Below are 25,284 nucleotides of genomic sequence, written 5' to 3' on the forward strand. Positions count from 1 at the left end.
GATTCCTCAGGTCAGCATTATTAGTATTTACAGAAAGAAAAGCCCTCCAAAAAGAAGATATGGGTGAAGATAACCACCGGCACAAAAACATCTAAAGGTGGAATAAGGCAATGCTGCTTTTACATTTTACTTTCCATTTTTGGGAAGATGAAATAGGACAAAGTGAGGAAAAAACATTGAATAAATAAAAGCGAACAAACAAAATGGTAGAGGTGAGATGGGCTAGAAGATAATTAAAAGGAGATGAGATGATACACAGGCCAAAAACCTGGAAGAGAACAGATGGAGTGAGGACTATGCTGTAGGCCAGGCATGAAGAGTGAGTGCCAACTCTGGGTCAGGAAATGCAGGATTGAAAGGTGAACAGACAAAGCTACTCCTTAAGGGACAGAAAATAAAAACAAAAAACACAGAGGAAACAAGTCCGTTTGGCATTAAAAGCCCTCCAGATGGTAACATTCCCCCTCAACCGAGGCGCAGAATTCAAAATCTCCAATAAATACAGATTATTTGACACTTTGGCTGCTGCCATTGCTGCCATTACATTCTTTGATCTTCTGTCCCATGACTGCAAACCTCTCCACATTTTTGTCTGTAGGCTACTTGGTGACATAAGACAGGGGGCTGTGGTCATTTACATTCAGTACTGGGTTAACACCTCTCTTGACAGACGTGGATGAGCTGTGTCCACATATTCTGCATTTATCAGGTTTCATTTTTTCAGGCCATGCAAATACTAGTATATAGCTGTCACATACTGCCTGCAAATTACTTCACACCAACACTAGCAAGTGATGTGCTTACACCATCTCCTTCATCATTACAGGTCCACAGCCACTTAATTTTCCAAAGCAAACAACCTCAACAGTAGCTATACACTTACTGGTACAAACTTTTAAACATTCCACCTCTCCTAACTGCAACAAAAGCAGTTAAAAAAAAAAAAAACAACAAAAAATAAAAATAAAAATCCAAAAGCCAAATAAACCAGGAGAACAAAATAAGCCATCTGTCACTTCACAGATTTGACTGAAAACTTTCAAGATCCTAGGCCATTCAATCTTCTAGCAGAGATTACTCATTTTCATTTTAATCCCTCTAGGACAAGCTGTCATTTTAAACCCAGATAATAGTCTAAGAACTGACAAGTCATTGTCATACAGTGTGCTAACATTTGAAAAGGTTGTTCATTTGACCTGTATCATTGTTTAACCTTTAGCCCTATTGTTCCATCGAGAGTGATGGGCACAATTCTCCATGGGATCATGGACTGCACGGAAAGGAACTTTTTTCCTACTCAAACTAGACAGCATTTTCACTAAACAATAGGCTTTAGTGATGATAACACTGCCCAAACAAAAAAGCCTTGCAAAAGAACAGTAGGTTGGTTTAGGCAACGAAAGCCAAGACTTACATAATTTCCAAGAGTTTAATTACTTCTATGTACCTGCAGTTCTCCTCTAATATAATGAAGATAATGTCCTTTGAGCTGACATATTTGACCATATCATGTCCTTGCTTTCTAATGCATGCTAATATATGAAAAGAAAGCAAGATATGCAACAGAAGTGGCTACCTATGTAAGTGTAATGACAAACAGTAGAGATTCAATATTACTTGAAAATATCTTTCTAAAAGAATTTGCCATTAAATGGCAAAAATCACTCAAAAAATAAATGTGTTCCCAACTAACATTAAACTGTATTTAATGATTCTTTGATTATAGAGGCTGACAAATTTAGCAAAACCGCTTTCTCCATCAATATCAAAGTTCAACAGGGCAACATTTCCAGAGATTCCAAAAATACACAACCTGTCCCCAGGTAACTGTCCATTTCCTCTTCTTCTCCTTAGCACCAAAACTCAGTCTTACAAGAAACATACAAAAGTCCATCAAAACATCTTAAAATAACATTCAGGACAACGTTAGAAAGATACAACATTATAAAGATATAGCCCTTATTTCCAAAATCTAGTACCAACAACAAATGTCAAGGCACAACAATAAATGCTGCCATACTTTATAATTACACTTTGAAAGTGCACTTCATTTCACAGTAAATTGATTTTCAGATTAAAAAAACCCCAGCCAGTAACCTGTTATTAAAGTTCCAAATCCATAACTCTAATAACAATTTCATTATTGGACATATTATATAACAGAGTACAAAGTTTACTGCTGTTTCAGGCAATTACTTCCACGTTTTCACTGAAAATAACTAAACCTACGCGGACATTGTTTTTTCCTGGTGTAATTAAAAGTTTAGCCATTCATTCTTCTATTAAACATAATACTGAGACTCCTGGCCTTTTTTGAGTAATCTTTCTACAATCCACCCAAGCTAGCACATTTGCTGACACATGCTATCATTAATAAGAATGGCCAACAACAGCTTTCAATTTGGAACACTATGTCTTAGCTCTGCTTGTAGCAAGAAATGATGGAGGGAGGCTGTGAAGGGAGACATCTGCAATACTTACTTTTGTGAGCTTCAAACTGTATCTCAGGAACATACTTCAGAAATTGAAGTTTCTCAAAACAAAATTAAGATGTGATATGTGGTTCCAGCTGCAGCAATTCAGAAGTACACTTGATTCTTTTCTTGACCCTAAGCAAAACCCAGCTATGCTTCAAAAAAACCCCTAAGATAATGCTCCAAAAATTCTGATGAAAACACATTCTGACCAGTGGGTAGGGGTTTTCAACTTCTTCAGCCTTGAATACGCTGATGCAATCAGAGACCCACCTCATCTGTGGCCAAAGACTGCTATGTTCCTTGATCTTCCTTTGAAAATAACAAGCCAGAAGAAGGGGGGTGGAACCCAAGAAGCTACATCTTCTGTCAGTGAAAAATACAAGAACTGGAGGTAGAGGAGAAACCCATGCTTAGGAAAACTCAGAGCTTTTCTGAGAGTACTCAAGGATGTAAATCTTTAAGGACTTCTGGTCAAGAAAGGAAGGATCCTGTCAGATCCTTTCTAAAGATGAAAGGATCCCACTGTTCTTGGAGAAGTACAAGAAAAATGGCTAATTAAACATAAGAAAAAAATCTATTTAATCAGGTCCTATTTGCCAATCCTTCAGCATCAATTCAGCTGCCACCAGATCTGGTGATTAGTGGATATGCTGAGTCAATATGAATATAAGCAGACTTAGAAGCTAGAAGGAATTCCTTGTCTCTGTGTAGAACTTGCTATGCTGTACAGAGTTGGTAAACCCTGTCAAGACATTTGCAATTGATGCAAAAGAAACCCAGCTTGCTCTTTCAACTATACTAATGAGGTATTCATCGCTATGAGTACATTTGTTGCTATAGTTGCAGAGATGACTGAATAAACATAGGGAAACATCTTTTGGGCAAAGCAATACTATTCTTAAATAGTCATCTTTTAGAATAGGACAATGATTTAAAATAATAGCCTATTCTGACCACATATAATGAAAAGTTCTGTTCACAAAGTTGTGATGAATATTAAGAGGTAATCCCTGTTTCATTATCCTAAGGAAGTGTTACAGGAACCACACTCATGCAGTTCTCTGAAGTAATAAGAAGTAGTGAAACAAAAAAAAGTATTTCTGAAGTAAACAAGAGCAACAATAATTTTTAGTCAACATATGATTCTTTTGAGAATATACTTTTATATATACAATTCTTTTGAGCAGATACGGATTTGAAATATTTTGAATCTATAAAGATTTCCCTTGAATGTTTGCCAATATTGTCTTTGGTAAAACTCCACATCAGCACTGGTAGTACTACCTAAAGCTCCTCACACTTGTCATAGACCATACAAACAATTCTTAAAAACAGACATAAAACTTCTTACTTATTGAAAACAATGATCAGTTTTAAAGCCTCATAAGAAGTTCTCTGTTACAACAGTAGCATAATGAACTAAATGACTGACTTTAACTGAGAACAAGGATTGTTTAAAACCTACAACATACACTGTAGAAAAAGATAATTTTAAAGCCCAAGGTTATTTCAAACTCAAAATGTAGAAAGTTTTAGCCTGCCCTGACTGCCACTTAAAAAACACAAAAACAACAAAACTACCTAAATAAAACAAATTAAAAAAAAAAACAAAAAAACACCAAAACTATCAAAACCCCCACACTAAACCCAAATACCACAAGAAATTAAAAATATATAGATACATTTAACTCAAAGATGTTTGTTCTCTAAACCTGCAGAAGTCGCCATTGTGTCTGTTCCAAGGGTATATTCATTGCTCGTAAAAAAAGCAGCAAAACTCTCAGACGAAAGAGAACCCTCAGAGAAGGAAAATGTACTATTTAACTGTAGGGCAAACCAGCCATGGAATTTTATTTGCTGTAACTAGAGGAAAAGTTAACTGAAAAAAAAAAAATAAACAAACCCATCTCTTAAAACTTACAGTTTGGTAAAAACCAGGATATTACCCTTACTTGCTTTATTTTCTTACTCAAATTGATCTAATATATGCACAGAATAGACAAATCATAAATGTTTGCAATTATTAAACTATAAGAAAAATAGCACTGAGTATTTGTTCCTCATTGCCAGTAACTCTACCTCTCCTGCTTTCTGTGTTTATCTCCAACAGCTGCATACAGGAATATCCTTCACAAGAATGAGGAAAATTGGCCAGATAACCACTTCATTCCATAATTCACAAGTTAATCAAAACTGGTGGCAAAGATATGGACAAAATAAAAGAAAAAAATTGCCCAAGTATAACTGCTTTTGACACTAATAACTCCACTATGAAACACATCCTAGCCATGTATATTTTTTTCCCTTCAACAACATACTTGATGCTTTACTGCTGAGCAATAAGATAGTCAATGTGTTACAGAGTTTATGTTCAGAGCTTTGAGAAGGGCAGAAAGACCAGTAAATAGCACACATTTCACTGCTGAAGTACAGAAGTCAGAACTCTTAAAATCCAATACACTGGGATGCACATGGAAAATTCAGAAATCTCCTTTACACAAAAAAAAAGAAAATCATTGAGCATAATTTTAATTTCCTAGGTTTTGGGAAGCAGAGGATCATTTCAATAGTCATGTGCTGGCAACTAGATTTAACTAGCATGAGATTTGCTTCCAGATATGTTTTACCTAGAAATTTTTCTATGAATACTTCCAACCATGCTCTCCCTATGATTTTTAAGTGAGGTTAAATAGCCTGGAACATCTGAATGCTTCAAGAAACCATACACTTATGTAAGAAACCAATCTTAAGACGTGTTCCTTTTGTTCCAGTTTCCTTTAATTTCAAGTTCAAAATTATGTGCCCTAGACAAAAAGCCTTTCTCCCTCACCCCCCAATAAATTAAATTTATGATGTTGGTCTTAAACAGACAATGCAATAATGCAACAACAGAAATACAAAGGAGCAATCAAAATATTTCTAGTGCTTTGTCTACACAAACTTCTCACAGAATTGCTTGCAACTTAAACTTCCCCAAAACAGCTACACTCTGCCAGGTAGTCCAGCTGATGCCTTATCTCTTTACCTTTCAGCTACTCTTGGTTAGCCAAAATACCATTACTGCTCTTCTTGGGGTGAGATTCACTACCTGATACAGGATCAAGGAAATAACAAAAGCAAATGGAAGCCAACAATTTGATGCTTATTGCTCTGTGTTGGTGAGATATGGGACTACTTTTAACGGCAGTGCTGAGAAAAATGGGTTCCTCTAGAAGGAAGTGTTATCTAGGAGCCATTTAATTCACAGAAGAAAGTTTTTACAGAATGTTAGAATATGTCTATACAGAAGAGTGCACAATGAAAGATAGGAACTCATATATATATTTGCAAGTCATAAGCATTACTTCAGAAGACCTAGGGCAGTATTGTAATATGTAAAATGTGGATACATCAACTAGAATGGGCTTTAGTAATCACAGCTGAACAAGAAGTGGGAGTTCAAGCACAATTCATGATTCTTATACTATGGCCAAATGGGAACTGGAAGTAAAAAGAACATTATATTCTTACCTATGAAGGAGGATAGCATAAACAACATAGCTCTCAGACATTCCCTTGGGCTCAGAGATATTTCAAAGCTAAAGCTATTAATTTCTATAAAATCATTCAACATTGCAAAACTAAAGAATTATATTTTGACAAAGTACAGGTTTTAAATATGGGAAAAGAGTAATTCAAAAGAAAAAGGTAGCCTAAAACCACTTTTAAGAGTATCCCAAACTGCCAATCACCCCCCAGGCATTCCTGAACGCTTGGTTAGTAGAGGAACTCACTGGAAGTTAAAAAAGCTGAGGAAAAACCTATACCCAACATTGCTTTGCTTCAGCACCACAACGTAAACAACTGAAATCAAGCTTACCTTTCTTGAAGCGTAGATGTCGAAAAATGGTTTATTTCGAACACTGAATGGTTCCTGTGCTTTGTCAATAAGACCATTTTTCATCTTTTCATGTCGTGGAAATATAATTTCTTTCTCTATACACGCAAGTCGAACATTAAAATCACAGTCCCCAACAGGCTGTCCCTGCCAAATTAAAAAAAAAAAACAACAAACAAACAAAACCAGTATTAAAACCAAACATCAAATTATTTACACAGTCCAAGTTTTCCTTACACAGTATTAAGAAGCATACAGATAAAAATACTATCAAATCACTAGCTTTTTTTGTCAGACACTTGGTTTTTAATCATTTGTCTTAGACTGTAAGAGGTTTAATCAAATCAAAGTTTGTAGAAAGATAAGAACCTATAAAATGTATTCAAGCATATGCTAGTTAAATACCTAAATACTTTTAAAGCTAAGAAAAATAATTTAAATATACCCTAATTACAGCTTTTGAAATAACAGCTAGATACTTTACCACACAGTTTTCCTCTGAAGTCATTTAGCTTAATTTGTTACTCTTAATAACAACACAACAATGGGATTTACAGAGTTAAGGAAACTCATTGCTTTAAATGTACTATATTGATGCCTTGAAAGAAACATTAATTATGCAAATGTTCACTTTTCTGTCATAGGAAAGAGAAAAATATAGCTGCATTTGGCAAATGTGCCAATAAACAGTGCCTGCAAATCTCTGCAAGATATATGGTGACTCAGTCACACAGGTGATCAAGGTAGTGAAAGCCCTTCTCTAAGTCTCTGTAGCACAATCTGACCTTTCAAGATCTGAAATATAGCAGTAGATTTACACTGCTCTTTATGCATTTGGTGCATTGCACCAGATCGGTACAAGTATTCAAAGTATGCATTTCTCAGATCAATAATTGCTCATAACCAAGTTTATTATATTTTTGAGCATCACATAGTGAAGAGAACACACTGTGGATATCACCAAGAGAACATAAGCAACAGACAACTTATAAATTCTAAGGTTAGTTTCAGTCAGACATGCTATTTGCATGGCAATGAAGCACAAAACTCAGATCGGCATTGTTACAAGTACGAAACAACACTGACAGCTATTTACATGAGATGACCCCTCATTTTGCCACCCCATTCATACAACAACTAATCCTTAAAAAAAAAAAAAAAATCCCTTTCATGGTCCACAGAGAATAAGCCCACAGAGACTTGGCTTACAAAACCAACATTTTTCCGAAGTTGAAAGCAGTGAGCACAAAAAACTGGGAAGACAAGGGACTCGAATCATCAATGGCAGCAGCACAGATGAGCAAGAGAACTAGGAACCCCATATCTCCTGTACTAAACACAGCTGGAAGAGAAATGTAAAAATCCAAAAGGAAAAAAAAGCCTCACTCTAACGTGCACTGAACAGAATCAGAACTGGACAATCTTTGCATTCTTTCGAATGCAAAGGAAATAAATGGCAAAATTACATTCTGATGAGGCACAGACAGAGATAGAATGAGTAGTATCTGAACAGATCTCTAAATTAGGAGAAAAATGGAATGCCAATTTTAGACCAACATGAGTTTAATCAAGTTCTTTCCAAATTCATCCTGGCTTTCACCAGAATCTTCTGCATTTCATACTCCCAAAAGGGGCATTAAGTTTCTCTTACATTTCTTTCCTAGCACTAGATCCTTACTAGACCTCTATCAATAGTCCTCAATTGCTCATTGCAACAGCTTTAAGAACTATGCGTTGCTCCCATACCACATGTAATTCACAACCACTTTCCTTCAGGACTCTGCCTGAATCTATACAAGGAGGAGCAGCACAGCCACCATCACCTGGGGGCGGGGGGGGAAAGCACATCCTGCACAAAGCCAGCAATTTTGATGAAATGTCTCCTAATCTCTAATCATTGATCCATGCTTGAGAAAAAGAAGAGAGCCTCTCTGGTTGTTAACTTTGCCTTCAGCATTGCCTTCCTTTCATACATGAAGGTGTTATCAGTAAAGAGTCATTCAAAAGAATGACAAATTAGAGTATGGAAAAATCCAAGGATCAGAAGAGTGGCTCCCTCTTTATACATTTGTTGCAGAACACAGATGTACAATCTACAGATTTTTAAGTGCCACAGACAAACTTCTGGAGAAGCGTGCTTGCTTTCTTTCTTCCCCCATGTATAGCATACTTGAGAACTCATCTATGCAGTGACTGAGCTTCTCCTGATTTATCTGAACATTGAAAACACATCTTGACCTTTGTAACAACTGATTGAAGAATTCTCTCCTGAGAAATGTGTATACATATTTTTTTAGGATTTCAAAGAACACCATGAACTGTTTTCTAGGTATGTTCCAGCAAGATCTAGTGCACATGCTCTCTTCCCTACAGCAGCTTTTCCACTCAGCCACATTTTATGAGTGGGCCTGAAAGAGCAAATGAACTAATTAATGTTTCAAATATCTGAGCTTCCAATAAGCAGTAAAATTATTTAGAGAGCTTCTTTACAGTGGTGCATTCAAAAATGCTTTTGTATAGTGACTTAAATTTATTTCAACTCCTTAACAGTTAAATTAAAAGCTGAGACGACTTCATATGCACCATAAACTGGCTGAATGACTTTCTTTTCCTCCAAGTAATCCTTTCACTTCTCCCATCTATGTGGAACTAATTATTTCCTGCAGCTCTGCCAATCATATATTTTTATTTCAAAGCTTGTTAAGCAGAAGGGTGTATTACCACTAAGTTCCATCATATAAAGGTCAGAGGTAGGTTGACATAAGATTATACGAGATGAGAAAACACAGACAATGCTGCCGAGCAACTCCTTCCTCAGCCAAGTAAACTAAGAAGTAGTATTTCACTCACAAAATCACAGGACATTAGCAATAAGAAAATTAACATAACATTGAATTTAAATCAAGGACATACTGAACAAAAGCAATAGTGGAGGAGGAGGGCTTCTTCTTTGTTACTAGACACTTGCCATAATTACAAAAAATGTTGCTAATATACAATTTATTTTACCCCAGACAGATCGAAAACCCTCAAGAGGTAAAATTCCAGCTTTTAGCAAGTAAGTAGGAGGGCAGTGTAGGCTGCAATAAATAATTTGCCGACCTTGACAAAAACAAGATTATTTAGTATATAAAGCACACATTCACTTAAAAGTTGTCCAAAACCAAGACTTTGATGCATGTATAATCTAAACCCAGACATCAAATACTACTACATTTGTATATAACATTGTTGTTTTCTTAATTTAAGCATTCAGATGTTTGAGATTTTCTTTCGGTATATAAATATTCACTTGTCTCAGAAGGATCAGGGTCACCACTTCCTAATAGCAGTTACTGGCATCTATTACATGATAATTCCTGTTCTAGACGTTTTTAACCTAAAATTAGTTTGTTAGCAAAGGGTAAAACAAAATTAACAAGTAGCATGTGTTTCCTATCTATGTTAGAAAGTTAACACTTCCCCCTCACTGTAATTAAAATGTATCCTAAAGCAAAATATCATTTAGACAAGCTTCAAGAGAAGTCATCTGTTGAATCAACACCTCAAGCAACTGAATTCTTTTCACCTGTTGAAACTTGGTGCATAGTACTAAGAGGTCACAGCATGAAGTGGGCTTACACTATATGTGATGCTTGAAAATATTACTTAGATTTTAAACACAAACCTCCATACATGCTCAAACATGAAATGAGATTTCTACTGAGCTTTGAAATTTACCCTGGACTGAACAGTTCTAAATTTAAGCTTACATTATTCCAAGTTAACTTCTCAACAGAACCCGTATGAATAAATCACATAAGAACCTAGTGTATCACCAAAAGAAATACATGGTTAGAACTACTAAAAAACAGGTCTGCAGCTCATTTAATATCCATTGTATTGAGGGGGTAGGGAAAGGAAATTTATTTGCTGAAAGAAGCTAAAGAAAAACAAACCAACCAACCATACAAAACAACTACCACCACCACCCCCCAAAAAGAACCCAAACAAACAAACAAACAAAAGAAAAAACAACAACCCACCAAAAGTCACAGTCCCAATAAAACTCCTCCAGATGGGTGCCAGGAGCCTGATTTTGGTCAAGAATCAGGCTGTTCTCCTGCCATGCGTCCTGCTCTCCACCTGGTTCAGAGAGACCTCCACCTTCAAGTCACAGCTTCAAGCTGATATGGCTACAAGGGCTAGTGAGCAACTCAAATCCCAGGTCATTAAATACAGGAAAATGTCAGGAATTGCCAACACAGGTGTAAGAGGACAACACGATTTCTGCTGCACAACCTGCCCCAGTCCCTTCTCTCTCTGCTTGGAGAAAGGTACCCCAGAGAGCTACCATCACCCTCAAGGTTTAAGTCTTCCTTTCCTTGCCTCTAAGGTTGGACCCTGTGGCTACAGCTCAGTAAATTCTGTGAGCATTACATAGCAAGTCCTTTACCTAGATGGATGCAGTACAGATAACAAAATGTGGTATGCGGTGCTAAATCCCATAAAAGTACTTTCTATAAGAATCTGATATTTATCTAGCTTTTCCCCAATGCATCTACAGTAAAAAAGGAAAAAAAAGCCTGAGCCTGTGTACACAGCTGATAACTAGCTTGGTCTGGGATAAACAGAGAATATTTACGCTCTTCCTTCATGAGATATGGTTCAAAGCCTACCTGCCAGCAAAGCGCGCTTCATTGGCTCCCCCAGAGCAGTACTATAGACATGAATAATTCAGCACATAAACAGATATACGTTCCACACACGCCTTCACTTATTGAGCCATAGTGGAACATATGTCACAACTGTCTTCGCTTTAATGATTTTGAGAGAAGAATAAAGAATAAGCTCAGGCTGATATTCTACCCTGTGTTTAATATTGACAATTCAAGGCACCCACAGCTGACATCTGCATCTCGAACAAAAGCCCATTATTAGCTCTCCCATCTTCTGAAGACCATGCCTTCTAATATTTTGCATTTTATATTAATGGTCTGGCATGTATTTCTTCTGACCGTAGTTTTATAGATGCTGCTTTTTTGATACACGTGGCTTTATGTAAAAACAATGTGAAGGTGCTGTTCCATCCTCCAAATAAGATTATTTCTATATTCAATTACCTTAAAGGTGGGGTTTTATTTTTAAAACAGGATTAAATGTAAAGCGTTGGAGAAATGAAAAACTTTTGTAGAATTGACTCATGTTTTTGATTTCTAAAAGGCAAAGTCAAGACAACTATCATAATCTGAAAATATTTTCTAAAATTTGGTGGGTTTTTCTAAATTTTTTCACTCAAATATTCAAAACAGATACTGCAATGGCAAGTAATTTAGCAGTTTCAAAGTTATTTCTAAAATTCATCCTGGCATCAATGAGGTACAGCATGTGAAATACTGTTTCAATTGTAGCAATACAACCAATGTGCAGGAGGAATATAATTACTATTTATATGTTGTCAGCTTATACAATGGAATATCACTTTGATTTACCACAGAAGGAAAATGGTTTGGGGAATCAGACCTATTAAAACGATTGCTTAAGACAGGTATTAAATTATTTGTCTTTCCCTTAAAAAAAAATAATAAAATAACTGAAAATAAATTCAAATATGTATGAACCAAAGGAAAGAAGTTTGTAGCCCATGCATAAACATCAAGGCCTAACAGAACACACAAATATAGCTCCACACTTTTTATTTTATTAGCAAACATATCTTGAACGAAACAGCAGACTGTCAAAACTGTGACTAAACAGATAAGATCAAAACATAAAAAGTAGATTGCACTACAAACATTGCTCCTTTCCTTGCTCTTCTCCTTGGATTGCTCAAAACAGAATAGAAATTCTCACCATTAACTTTGTATAATAAAGAGGCAGACTTATGGAAACAGCCATCTATCCTGGATGAGCACCTAAACCCTCTCTTTAGCAAACAAAGCTCCAGTTAGGCATCAGCAGCTTAGTAGCTGCTATTCTGGGGGCACAGACAACTCAGTCCAATTAATTGTTTGATTACATGTGCAGTGGCTTCATTGAGGATCTTTATAATCCCTGTAAATCCTTCTGAGCCCTCAAAAACAGAACTCAGTGAGGGGATTTTACTGGGATGTAAAAGATTAAAGCCAAAAGGAATGATGTTCTGTCTAGACTGGCTGCCTCTCCTCAAGTAATCTGAGGAGTAGATGAACTTCCCATTTCAATTACAGAAGTAAAAGTCATAATTCTAATAAACCATAACTATAAACTAGTTTTGCCATCATCATCGTCGTCAGATATTTACACACAAAATAACTGCACATGGTTCTCCCAGTGAAATATAAAAATAAATAATTTATTTAGCACTCAATTTAGGCAACCTGCAGTCATATCAAACACAAGGCTTTACTACTGATGGTTTTTTGGATTATTTTTCCTAGTGCTGTTGTTGCACATAGTATGGAGGCATCCTTACTTTAACTGCATCAGATACTAAATAATCCAGTCAGTATTTTCTCTTTCTGCTTCTACTCTCCTCACACTCTTTTCCTTTCTACCAGCCATACACAGTGACTCTTCATAAGAATGGCTATTTACACAGCTGTCTTTATGACAAATAATTATCACTCCAATGAAGAAAAGAACCGTAGGAAAATTCCTCCATTGTAAAGATATTATTCAGGGCATTTTATACTTGAAAAGATTATGGCAGTGATTTTTTTTAGAATATAAATCACTTCACAGTATTTAAAATAAGACTGTCCTAGTACAGCAAGTATCAAGACTCCTAAAAACTAGAAAAGAGGGGAAAAAAAAAAAAAAAGGAAGTAGTAACAACCAGCACTGATTCACAAACACTATCTTAGGTAAGTAAGCACCTACTGTTTCTAAGCCATCATGGAACTAGAAATTGAGTGCTTGTAATCGGTGTTATCATCATCCTGAAGACTTCTAAAATATCTATAACTTCAGTACTCAATCTGTCTTTATCTAGTTCATTGTGTGCATGGTTAGCTTATGAGTAAGAAATAGTTATTAATCTTATATTCATGTCAAGAGGAAAAAAAAGCATATTTCTTAGTATTTCCTTTTTAAAAAAGAGAAATATTCTAAAAAAGGCTGAAAATACGGCCTTCACATTCTTTCCAGGAACGTAACAGTCACTCAGGTTATTCAAACACATTAGCCATGGAAAAGAACATATTAAAGAGGTCCTGCTTTCTTCTATACTGAATTGTATCCTATCCTATAAAGCTATCCTGAATTGTGTAATTATTTTAGATTTGGTACTTCCTTCTCATTAACTTTGACTATTTTTTTTTTTCTTTAGCTCTTTTCCCCTAGAAACAGGAAAAAGATGGGAAGGCAACAGACAGGGAGAAAGCTCAAAATATGAAATATTACAGAATAATTGTAGAAAAGGAGGAATTAAAACTAAGTTAGGGAAATAAAACATTTGAACACACTCCCACTGCTCCCATATGATATCCCCCCCAAGCACCCTCTGTTTCACATCCTCTGTAGGTTTTTCCTGTTTGAAATACGCAGAAGAAAAAAAAAAGCCTCATGTTAGACTTCATTCCTTCATTCCCAATACTTAGGAAATTGGACATGATAATGCAACAGGAAATCATGCGCCACTGTAAAGTTTTTCACACTTTCCACTTCAGCTGTGATTACTGCCAGATTCTTGAGACATCCAAGTATTTGTCTGAGACAGAAGGTGGGTTTAAGTCCACTTGGCAGTTTGTATGGGAATGACTGTTATAAACTACAAGATCAAGGAGACAGCTTTTCTGTTTAATCATGTTCCTAGCACAAGAAGATAAAAAATATTGCAAATAAGAAGTGAAGGGGTTTAAGGCACAAAACTGCTTAGTGAAAATATTGTGAAAAGTTCTTTAAGGAGGCTTTCTACAAGCAAAACCAAAATTGTTTGTGGACTTTATTCTCTAAATTCAATAAGGTTTGAAGTATTTCAGAGTTGTTTTCATTTAGGATGCAACTTCAACTTTCAGGTCTCACTTTGTACTTTTTGTAGCAAGTTTCATGGTACACTGAAGAAGTGCCACATCAGAGCAAGCTACAGAACCAAAACACCTGAAAAAATATAACGGATTTAATATCATGGCAGCTTCTAGAGCTGCTCTTGGAGAACTGCACGTCTTTGTCCATCTTCCCAGGAGCAACACTTTGTGCCTCTTCCTCTGACTAGTGATAATCTGCCGATCCAAAAGGTTCTCATGAGACACACTTTACATTAAGGTATGGGAACACCTTTGGGAACTAAAACAATACATTTCAAAATTTAATACATTCCTTTTGCTTTTATGTGGCATTTCGTTTTGCATTCTTTACCTTGGAAAACGTGGAACACAAATTACCTTCACTGTCTATAGTGCCCCTGGATTGTGAAAAGGGGGATCTAACTTGGAAACGCAAGGGAAAGACTTTTGAAAAGCAAACTAACTAAGATGCATTTCTGTCCAACCATCTCCACAGACCCAAAAGCTCCTGAAGCATCACTCTCTTCCTGTGCCGATTCTCCATCTTACAAGCTCTCCTAGCCCTCTATTTATTGCCTTCCCTATTCTGTAATGCTACCTTAAAATTCTCATAGCCTAAAAAATACTGGAATGCATCACATGGCCAACCTGCCTCTGCTCTCAATAAACTGCATTATAAAAATAGGAGGAGGAAGAGAAAGCAATCTTAATGCATCTCTTCCAACTGTGACACCAGAAAACAAAGCAAGACACAGCTGAGTAGATGCTCTGTATTTCATTTACCTGACACCTCTACGTCACTATATAATTAAGTGATATGAACAGATTTTGAGAACGTAACACACAGTAAGAGCACTGTTACAAACATTTAGGTGCTTCTTAGGTATGTCTCCACAACAAATAATAGAAAGGGTGCAAGAATACACACATGCATGGCATCCTCATTTTCCAGAGTGCTATTAGTAATGAAAGCACTTTAAATCTGCATTTTGAGGTACCATTTGAGAAGTAACCTCAGAATTAAAATTAAGAGTGGAAGGATGACTGGCAGTCAGGTGCATATTTAAACAGAAAAGATGTAATTAAACACCTGCATCTCTGAATTGTGCCCTTACAATTTCATGGTACATTTTTAAGATAAGGTTAATAGGCTAATAAATGAGAGACAGCATGTACTGTGCATTTTACATCACTTTAAAATGAGGTTTGTAATGGAAAAGTCAGACACGGTAATATTTTACAGGGATTTAAAACAAAAATTTTTCATGCATGAATTCAATAAGCACATTTGCTGTGGGCAGGATTTATGACCAGCATATCTGTTTACTGTGACAAATTTTATCTAATAGCTACAGCACTGTTAAGTGTAATGACAGCCAAAGAAATCTTGATCTTGACTTAATTTAATGCTCAGAGTATTAGGAAATTTAATCAAAATTCTATCTCCTTCCTAAACATTCAAATAATTATTCTTCAAGCATTCAGTCTATTCTTACCACTGCAATCTGGTTTCATGAAAACTTGGCTACAGTTGAAAAATTTAAAGGCCAAGGTTAGAAACGAAAAGGAAAGTACTATTAATTTTCAGCATCTCTGCTAAGAATGTATTAATTAGCTCCTACATTATGCCAGTGTTACTTTTTATTACTTAACTAAGGAAGAATAAAGTTGCTAAAGTTTAATGTCTATGCATCTTACATGTAGCTACTGAATATGATCTAAGAAAAAGCCTTTCAAAACAAGGTGTCTCAGGAAAAGCTGTCTCAAAGATGATTGGAGAATGAAGATACATTCTTTTGCGGAGAAAGATGATTCTGATGAATAGGGATTTGGATTTACTTATATTCGCTTCTGGGACTGTTAATCATTCTATCGTCAGCTGCCTTCGTTACACTAGAATTACCCACCAAACTTGAACTTTTTATTCATTATTCCAGTGAAAGAGGTAGTGCTATATAGCTACGGTTACTATATAATGAACTCAACTACACAAAGACATAAATCGGGAAGATGAAAAGTAACTGGCATTGCAGGGATCTAGCTCTGTACTCATTAAGTCTAAACACCGTAAGGAATTTGGGTGCAATTAGCCTTTTACGTTCAGAGCAATATGAAAAACACAGAATTCATGCGTGCAGAACACATGCCCTCTGCTCTCAGCCCTTAAGGGCACATTAATAGCAGAATATGTGATATTGCACAGAACAGCACCATCTGAACTTCAGAGAAGTGAGCCCCAGGTCTGTGAACTAGGAGACACTCTGGGTACATCTACACTGGTGAACCAACATAGTAAAGGCCTCATCTCTGCCCATGAAGCCATTGACCATCTGACCACGTTCATACTTTCAAAAAGAGGATGATGACGGCTCAGAAAATCCTTGACCAATGTGAAAATTAAAACTATTCTTGAGAACTAATCAAGAGCACTGTAGCCAGCCAGGGCCAAAACTGTGCCAGGGACCATTTTAATTACTTAAAAAGAGAACAAACTTTCAGTGGCAGGATCCTGCCCTTTTCACAGTTTCATTTATTAGGATATGCTGCCTCTCAAAAACGGACTTTGAGAGATGATTTTATATACTCTGAGTTGCTCTTTAGAGAAAGAACCAAGCAGAGCAGAAAAGAAAAAGCAGGGATTGCTCTGTGTTTCCTCGAAGAGTTGAGATCAAAAGATGGATTTATTTCACTACGATATAACTTCCTTTCTATGAATTTAATTTTAGCATGTGAGATGAAAGCAGTGAGAAAGCAATGTCATATTTTGAGTTGCTATTAATAACAATCAACACCATGATTCAGACTGAAGAAAAATTACAACTTAAAAAAAATCATCTCTTTTTTTATCTCCTGAAGAATCAATTGGTTTTTGTGACACAGACATCTCAGGTAAAACAATGGGATTTTGTTACACAAGCTTCTAGAAACCAAATGTCACAGAAGCAATGATTCAAAGAAATGAACTCGAACATTTCCATCAGCCTCCCTGAAGATTGACTTTTGCAGTAGCTATAGGTGACAAGCATCAAAGTTCAATACAAAAATTTACCATGAAAAGACACAGCCAAGACAGATTATTTCTATGTTTTCCCCAAGAACTCCAGTGTAGTCTCTCCCAGTCACTAAAATTTATTTTTCCTTCTTTCCAAGATTTTTCCTATGTAGACATCTACAGCCAAATACACACTACACATCTCAATCAGTCTACTATCTTAAGTTTCCTTTGGTTCTTTCTATAAGGCTGCTGTAGTTTATTCCTGATACACCACAGCAAAATCAAAAAGCTAAGCAACAAGGAGCCTCACTGATAACAATGCAAATTAAAATTTGTAAATGGTAGGTCTTTGCCCACTCACTTTCTCTCAGTTTTTTCCCTTACTATTCTCTTCCATTTGTTTCTATAGCCTCTACTCAGAGCAGTATCTGCTACCCTTCTGTTCTGATGAACACATCATCCTTGCTTAACAGGACTGAATTACCTCCTCTTAGGTATCCGTCTTCAGTCCTACATATCCCCTTGTTAACAGCCAGAGAAATACACACAGAACAGAGATAAGGTTGCACTGACTCAACTGCTACACTTCCAAACATGACTTTTAGCACTATCTAGCCCCCTAAAAATCAAGATAATGAGCTAAAATAAATACAAGAATGGAGTACACTGCAATTCAAAGCAGAACAATAATGTTGGTCAAATACACTTGGAGTAGTTCAAAGTGATATTACAGTAAATGACATTTGGAAATTTTTAATTATATGACATTATTTTGCTGTGATCTAGAATTTAATCCCATGATTTTTCTGTATACGCATTGCTTTCACTGTACTATTTAGAGTCACCCCGAGGGCCACATGTTGATGTATATCTTCTTATAAATACACAGTGCATTCTGAAAAACCATGTATTACTTTATTGTAGTACTAACTTCTCTATTTTGGGGTTAGTGCTGGACACCCAAACACACAAATTCTCAGCAATATTAATAGTGCACATAAGTCTTTGGGACTTCATGTGGAATTCGTGGATGCAATATTTCAGAAGGAATACTCTGACAAAGTCAGAAAACTTTGTAGTGTTTGGCTAGCAGAATAGGTCGAGCATTTGAGAATAACGTCAGCTGAAAATGTCTCTCATCCACTAGACTGGACTAAAACATGAGTTTTGCCTGAGCAAAGGTGCTTATCTACAGACTTCGTGTTCACATTTCCCACAGCTGCAATGTCATATCTCTAACAGCAGAGTATGCTGAATCACTGGAGTATGAGATGGGGGACATGTTGGAAATCTTGTAACTCACATGATAGACAGTGAGTACAGCAACTCCACCATCCACCTTCAGGAAAAGAGAGCTACTTTCAAGATCAAAAGGAGCAATGTCAAGCCCTTCATATAGCTGCCTGCCAGGTTGTTTTGGCAGGGGTTTTTTTTCGGAGTAAGGGGCTTGTTCTGGAAAGGAAAAGTGGTGGTTTTAAACAGGACTGATGCTTTGCATAATTATTTGAAGCTCTGCTAAGGAAAACTCACATGGATTTAACTTACACAACTTAAAATGGAACTTATCCTTCCCTCCCAACAACAAGTTTTTAATACATTCACTTCTCTTGCTGATAAAATTCTGTTGGATCATTTCTTTCCAAGCCAAACATTCACGGGTGCCCATTTTTGTAATTAAGCTTCTAAAATTAACCTGCAAACAGCTGTGCTTTTTAATCTTTCTAGTAGGACCATTGCTAATGACTTCTGCAGCTAAAGCCCTGCTTGTACTCATACTGATAACAGTATCTTAACTTGTCCTTGACATTAGAATAGCACTAACTTCTGTCTTCCTGATTCCCAGAGCATTTAAAAACAAACAAACAAACAAAGCTTTTAAAGCATTTACAGCCCTGATCAAAGGCAGACTTCTCCCAAACCTTGACAATCCTCTGGAAACCCTGATTATCTTTCCTGCTGCCAAGTGGGACTCTTCATGTGAAGACTAGCTGCTTCGGGATGAATGAGGGTTTCCTCCCTTACCACCCCAAAAATGTTTCAGCAAAATAATTATGACTTTTGAAAAGTGTTATTTTGCAAGGAGAGTATATGCACATGCCAAACCAAGAAGGAGGAGATGGTAGACTTCTCACCTCACATTTATTTTTCAAAAGGACAGTAATAGCAGTGAATGGCAGGTTTGACACAAGTGTGAGCAGAGACAAGGGGCAACATGAAGGTAATTAAATCATAGAATCATAGAATAGTTAGGGTTGGAAAGGACCTTAAGATCACCTAGTTCCAACCCCCCTGCCATGGGCAGGGACACCTCACATTAAACCATGTCACCCAAGGCTCTGCCCAACCTGGCCTTGAACACTGCCAGGGATATAGAATCATAGGCAGAGACACAGGTAAGAAAATGTAAAGACAAAATAAGAACTCAAGAGTAGTTATAGAAGACTGCATTTGTCAACGTTTCAACAAAGGCTTCTTCCTCCACAAACTTCCACAATATATTTCCTTATTACATACTTGCCCTACAGCCAGTGTAAACAGAAGAGCCTGCTGTTGAGGACTAAAGAGGACCAGCTGCCCAGTTTCAAAGAAAAAATTGAGAAAGATGTGATGGAGCAGCCTAACAAGGAGCACTGTGATGCTCTGGTAACAAATACACCACTTACAGGGTAGTTTATCCATCCCGTCTGCATTTCACTGCCTATAGTTCCAACAAACTCTAGAAATGGGAGATTTTCCAGCAGTGTTTAGCAGACTGTTTCAAACTGCCATCTTTTCTTGAGCAGGTGAAAATAAGTTAACTTCTATTATAAGGGTGCTTTCAATCTTAATTGTGGTGTGTTGCTCGTTATTGAGTTACAAAATAACCAAACACTCTGAAGCTTTTACTTATACAAATAAGATTAAAATAGCAATGAGAATCAATAACTAATGATAAAAGCAATGAAACAAAGTACTTACATTAAACTTAATAATGTCATATATCAAGTACCGAGGGACAACCTGTCCATTAACCTTGTCGATGATCATTTCCTTAAAAGAAAAGAGATTACATTAACATTTATTTAAGAAATATATAAGAATGTCAACACATTTATTGTGCACATACCTGTAAGTGTGATGCTTTCAAACACTGGCTACATCTTTGTTACAAAAAAGATTTCGTAATAGGTCAAGATTAGAAAATATTATTAAGGTCTTAAATTTCTCTCATGAAGCTTTCAATAAGAAGTTAGAAAGTTATAGTAAGGCTCCACATCCTGGTCTGCAACATTTATACATGAGTTTCCCCACAGGTTTCAAAATTACTACCTTTCTTGAGTGAATAATGAGTTTTCAGAAACCTCAGTCAGAACTGTGATCCTAACCAAGCATTTTTGGAAATCTCACCTACAGAAAGAAGTATAAACAGCAAGGAATTACATAACAAGCATTAACATCCAAGGCTCAGTTGGATCTTTTCATGTGAAAGGCATCTTAGGCAGCAGTGACAACCACAATTCACTTGAATGTTGCATTGTGACTAAACATCAGTGTTCTTTCAAATGGAAATATCACAGATACTATCTGTATCACATGAAATTATTTAACATTCAATATAAAATACTGGTAAACCATCTTGAAAATACATTAGCTAGAAGAAAGACTACTAATGATCAACATCCAAAACAAAAAGTGTTTCCTGAACTTAATGGTACATACAAAAATGCATATAACATACATGCTGGTGCTTGCATCTGTAATTCAAGGTTCCTGTGATATGAACTAGACATAGCTAATTAGTTGATACACCAATTCACATTCAATCTTCTCCCTGCCTCCTTTCCCTCACCCAGTTCTTGGCTACTAAGTTAGTTTATCAGCTAAGGTTTTTTTTGCTGCCCATCCCAAGCTAAAATTCCAAATTCAACCATACAAAATAAAAAACTGGAAAAAGATGAAAATATTTCACTGTAACATGATGAAATGAATTGTGAGCTCAAGAATTATTCCAACAGAGAACTTTACATCAACTCAAATTAACTTGGTTTGGTTTGTTTCTTGCTTAGTCAGCTGCACTTTTGTGTTTTACAACCTTTCCGCTTCCCTTAGAATCCATAACTTCTGCAAAGTAAATCCAAACTAGAGTCTCAATGTAAGATTGATTTCACTTTGTACACATACCAAGCTTCTTGAATTGTACCTAGTATTTAAATGCATTTGGCTTTGAAAAATAAATATGCAAGCAGGTGTAAAACCACAGCTTTGTTTCAAAGCGAAAGCAATGCTTGAAGCATTTAAAACTATACTAGGTACCTGAACCTGTTGCTCTCAAAAACCATTAGGAACTATAAGTTGGCTACTTAGTATTTTGGAATCTCATCTCCTGTAAGCACAATGCTAAGATGGATATTGGGCTTTCACAGCCAAATGCAGCATTTACAGGTGAATGCTGTGAATTCAGCACCTTTCCTGAAGCAACCTTCACATCATTAAAATATTAGAAAATAGTTCAATGAGTGAAAAATATTTCTTTGTAGCATTACAATGCCTTATTCCTAACCCTAAAAATCATTTACTCACAGGTCAAATAACATTTGCAAAAGGTCTACATAGAAGCGATATAACAAAATGCTATTTTGCAATATTCAGGTAGGAAGCTGGTGAGCTATCAAAGGAATAGCAGATGCAACACTCCAATGCCTTCTTTGACGATAAATTTTATAACTAACTGCCAGAACAGACGGAATAGAAGAAAGAAGAAAGAAGCCACAATGTTCAAACTTGGAAGAGTATGTAAAAATATAATGCAGGGGGAGGGAAGAGGAGGAGGAATCCCACCCAAAATTCATAATAACAATAAGGTTAAATGAATAACAAAGCAATGCTACCATATTTGTTTAAAGTTTCAATCACAGTAGCAGGCAAAATAAATTTTTAAAATACATTTCTTCAGTTCTTTACTGTGAGGGTGGTGAGGCACTGGAACAGGCTGCCCAAAGAAGTGGTGAATGCTCCATCCCTGGCGATGTTCAAGGCCAGGTTGGACAGAGCCTTGGGTGACATGGTCTAAGGAGACGCATCCCTGCCCATAGCAGGAGGGTTGGAACCTGAGGTCCTTTCCAAGCCAAACCATTCTATGATTCTATGACTTAATTGAACATATATTTAAGGTTTGAGGACTCATTTCTTCAGCATGCACATTCAGAGCCTCCGGCTTGATGCAGAGTTAGCATTTGTATGCAAAACCCTGAAAACATTTCAATGGCTGGTATTACAAGATTTCATGCCCACTTTTTAAAATCTGAATGTCTGCATATTCAATTTAAGAAGAATTGCAAAATACAGCCAAGAGGATTAAGAATGATTTTTAAATCTTCTCTGGAATGTTCGGTTTTAATGTAGAATTTATTTTGTAAAGAAACCTGTTTTCTCTACTTCAGACATATAAATCATTTTGAGTCTATTGCTATTATATGATTTACATATAAATCATACTTTGAGTCAAACTAACCTCTTTCCTCACATCCTCACTTCTTTTCTTCCTCCCACCTCTTGCTCTCTTTTCCCATCCTGACTGAAATCCCAGCTACCAGAACAAAAAAAACAATAGCACAATATGCCTTAGAAGTAGAGGTGACAAATTCCTGTGCTGCTCATCTCCATCATGACAACAACATTCACTGCTCCATTAGTTACGCCAACTGTCACAATGCAAATGCCGTAAAGCAGTCATAAAAACAATTTAAATTAGAAATACTCTAACGCATCGGTATTTAACAGTCTGACTTTAGAATCTTCCTTGAAATTATAAGAATTGAAAACTACCTCAGGGAAGAGACCTCAGGTGCAAGTTTAGAAACTGCTGTGAAAATGTAGTATGTTAAAACTCATCACGCTCCAACTCACTCATTCTGATTTGAGAAATAACCTGATACTATAAGGCAATGTTTAAGGCAAATTTTTAATAAGCAAAAATTTAAACCCAGACTCAAATGACATGAGAGAACACAAAAGTATCCGTACGATGCACCTGCATCCATGCATTTCCTCTTATATACCACATGCAGATTTACAGCCACTATTGTGTGGTTTAAAATTACCATTGCTAGTATGTATGATCTTTACCACTGGTCCATCAGCTGCTAATTTAGGAATCAGCTTAATCTGTAGGCTTGCAGAACACGATCCAATGGCCAGTTCCTTCAATGTAATCTGGCAAAACTGTGCTGGTGTTAATCTCTTTTTCTTAATCTGGTGCTGCAGAGCATAGTCTTGCAGCATTAGAGCTTTTAGTACCAAAAGAACAATGCTGTGACTAATTTGGCTTATGGACTTCTTTTCTCCACTTAAATCACATATCTAGCAAGCAAGTTGGACTTCAAATAATCCAAAATTTAACCACAAAGCAGCGGATCTCACTTTACAAGCCGTTAGCAGACTGTATTTTTTGTCAACACAGAGTATGGAATCCAATGTAATCACACATCTAATTGTCTTTTTTTTTTTTAATTCTATTTTGCACAAAGTACCAGCCCTTGCAAACTCAAAAAGTTGCAAGTTATGCCATTTCTGAGAGAGCTCACAAGTAAGTGAGGTCCGTTCCTATACATAAATGTATACATAAATCAATCTCAGTCTTGCTCTCCACTTCGGTGTCCTTGGTCCTCCTAAGTCTTCAAGTGTAAACAATATGTCATACATAAGTTAAATAAAACGCACACAAAAGTGTATTAAAATTATTAAAAGTATTTCAAGCCCAAGAATGTCTCTGTATTTTCTACTCAACTGTTCCAAAGATAAGCAGAATGCCAAGAAAGTTCCTGAAAATAACTAATTAGTTTTCTTGCACAGCAGCCAAAACACTTGAACAAAAATCTGCACATTCCCTCAGACAGCAGTATCGATACAAAACACTGGCTTCTAAAGGAATACTTCATATTACATTAGTCACCTGTTGATAATATTCAAATTACCCCTAATGAGCTTTGCAGAAAACTTTCTTCCATGCCAGGAGAACAACCACAACTGAAGAGCTGAAGGTGAGCACAGAGTACTGCAGGCCATCTCTCATCACCCAAGTCGTAACTGATCATAGTAAGAACTGTTTCCAAGTAATTTCAGCCTGAAGTGAACTGTAAATGCATTTGAAATTCTCCAAAGACAACCATATAAAAGCCTTATACCAGAAGCCTTAAAGCAAGTTAATAGATCACTGAATTCAATGGAAATTGCCTTTATGAAAGTTTCATATATACTGTCATTCTAAATAAAGTTAGGGAAAATTACCTAATCTTTTGCATTCTTAACACCAGTATTCTTTTTTGCTGCATGGCACCAGTACCTCTGTTTTGTCTTTCCTTTTTTCTCATACTTTCTAAGATTACTATAAAGCAATGCCAATTCGGCCACCTCATTCCATATTTCCACTCTCTTTTCAGAGAGAAAGCTACTTCAAGGGCAGTAAGTATAAACTACTTCAACCTGTAATTAATGCATTAACTTCAACAGCCTTACAGCATTAAATCGCAAAATATGCTTACACAAAAAAAAAAGCCAAATTTTTCTTCCCATGGATTAAAAATTAAGAAAGAGAAATCATGTATATCCAGAGTAAAGAAATAGTCATGGAAATTATCACTCAACAACAACATTAAACAAATATTCAACTACAAAGTTAAGCTGTTCTCATGCTTCTAATAACAGGCAAATTTTATTCTCAAATTTGTTGAAAGGAATTTCAACAGTTTTTTGTTCTGTTTTTTCAACTGGCCATACTTTTTAATTCAGAAACCTGTACTATGAAAAATATTTATCCATTGAAATGTTTTAGTTTTGTCTCAAGGTATTTCATTCCACCAATATTCGTTCATTTAATGTCATTTTGCTTTCCATTTCATGGGAAAAAAAAAAGCGGGGGGCGGAAATCACATTAAGACTAATTTTATGTTAATAAAGTGAGATACTGAAATGCACTATAACAGTCAAACTTTT

General features: G+C 36.2%; 1 protein-coding gene across 4 annotated transcripts in view; it reads right to left on the minus strand.

The window, feature by feature from the left end:
* RNGTT (RNA guanylyltransferase and 5'-phosphatase) overlaps window positions 1-25,284 on the minus strand; it is a 184,795-nt gene that overhangs the window by 107,916 nt on the left and 51,595 nt on the right. For all 4 annotated transcript variants that reach the window (XM_062608379.1, XM_062608377.1, XM_062608376.1 and 1 more), the window contains 2 exons: window positions 20,272-20,343; window positions 6,337-6,501 (listed from right to left, as the gene is read on the minus strand). In XM_062608379.1, the coding sequence (XP_062464363.1) occupies window positions 6,337-6,501; window positions 20,272-20,343 (237 nt within the window). The remainder of the gene's footprint in view (window positions 1-6,336; window positions 6,502-20,271; window positions 20,344-25,284) is intronic.

Source organism: Pezoporus occidentalis, unplaced genomic scaffold (assembly GCF_034315485.1).
Source record: "Pezoporus occidentalis ecotype Australia unplaced genomic scaffold, CSIRO_AGI_Poc_V1 ctg13, whole genome shotgun sequence".
NCBI lineage: Eukaryota > Metazoa > Chordata > Aves > Psittaciformes > Psittacidae > Pezoporus > Pezoporus occidentalis.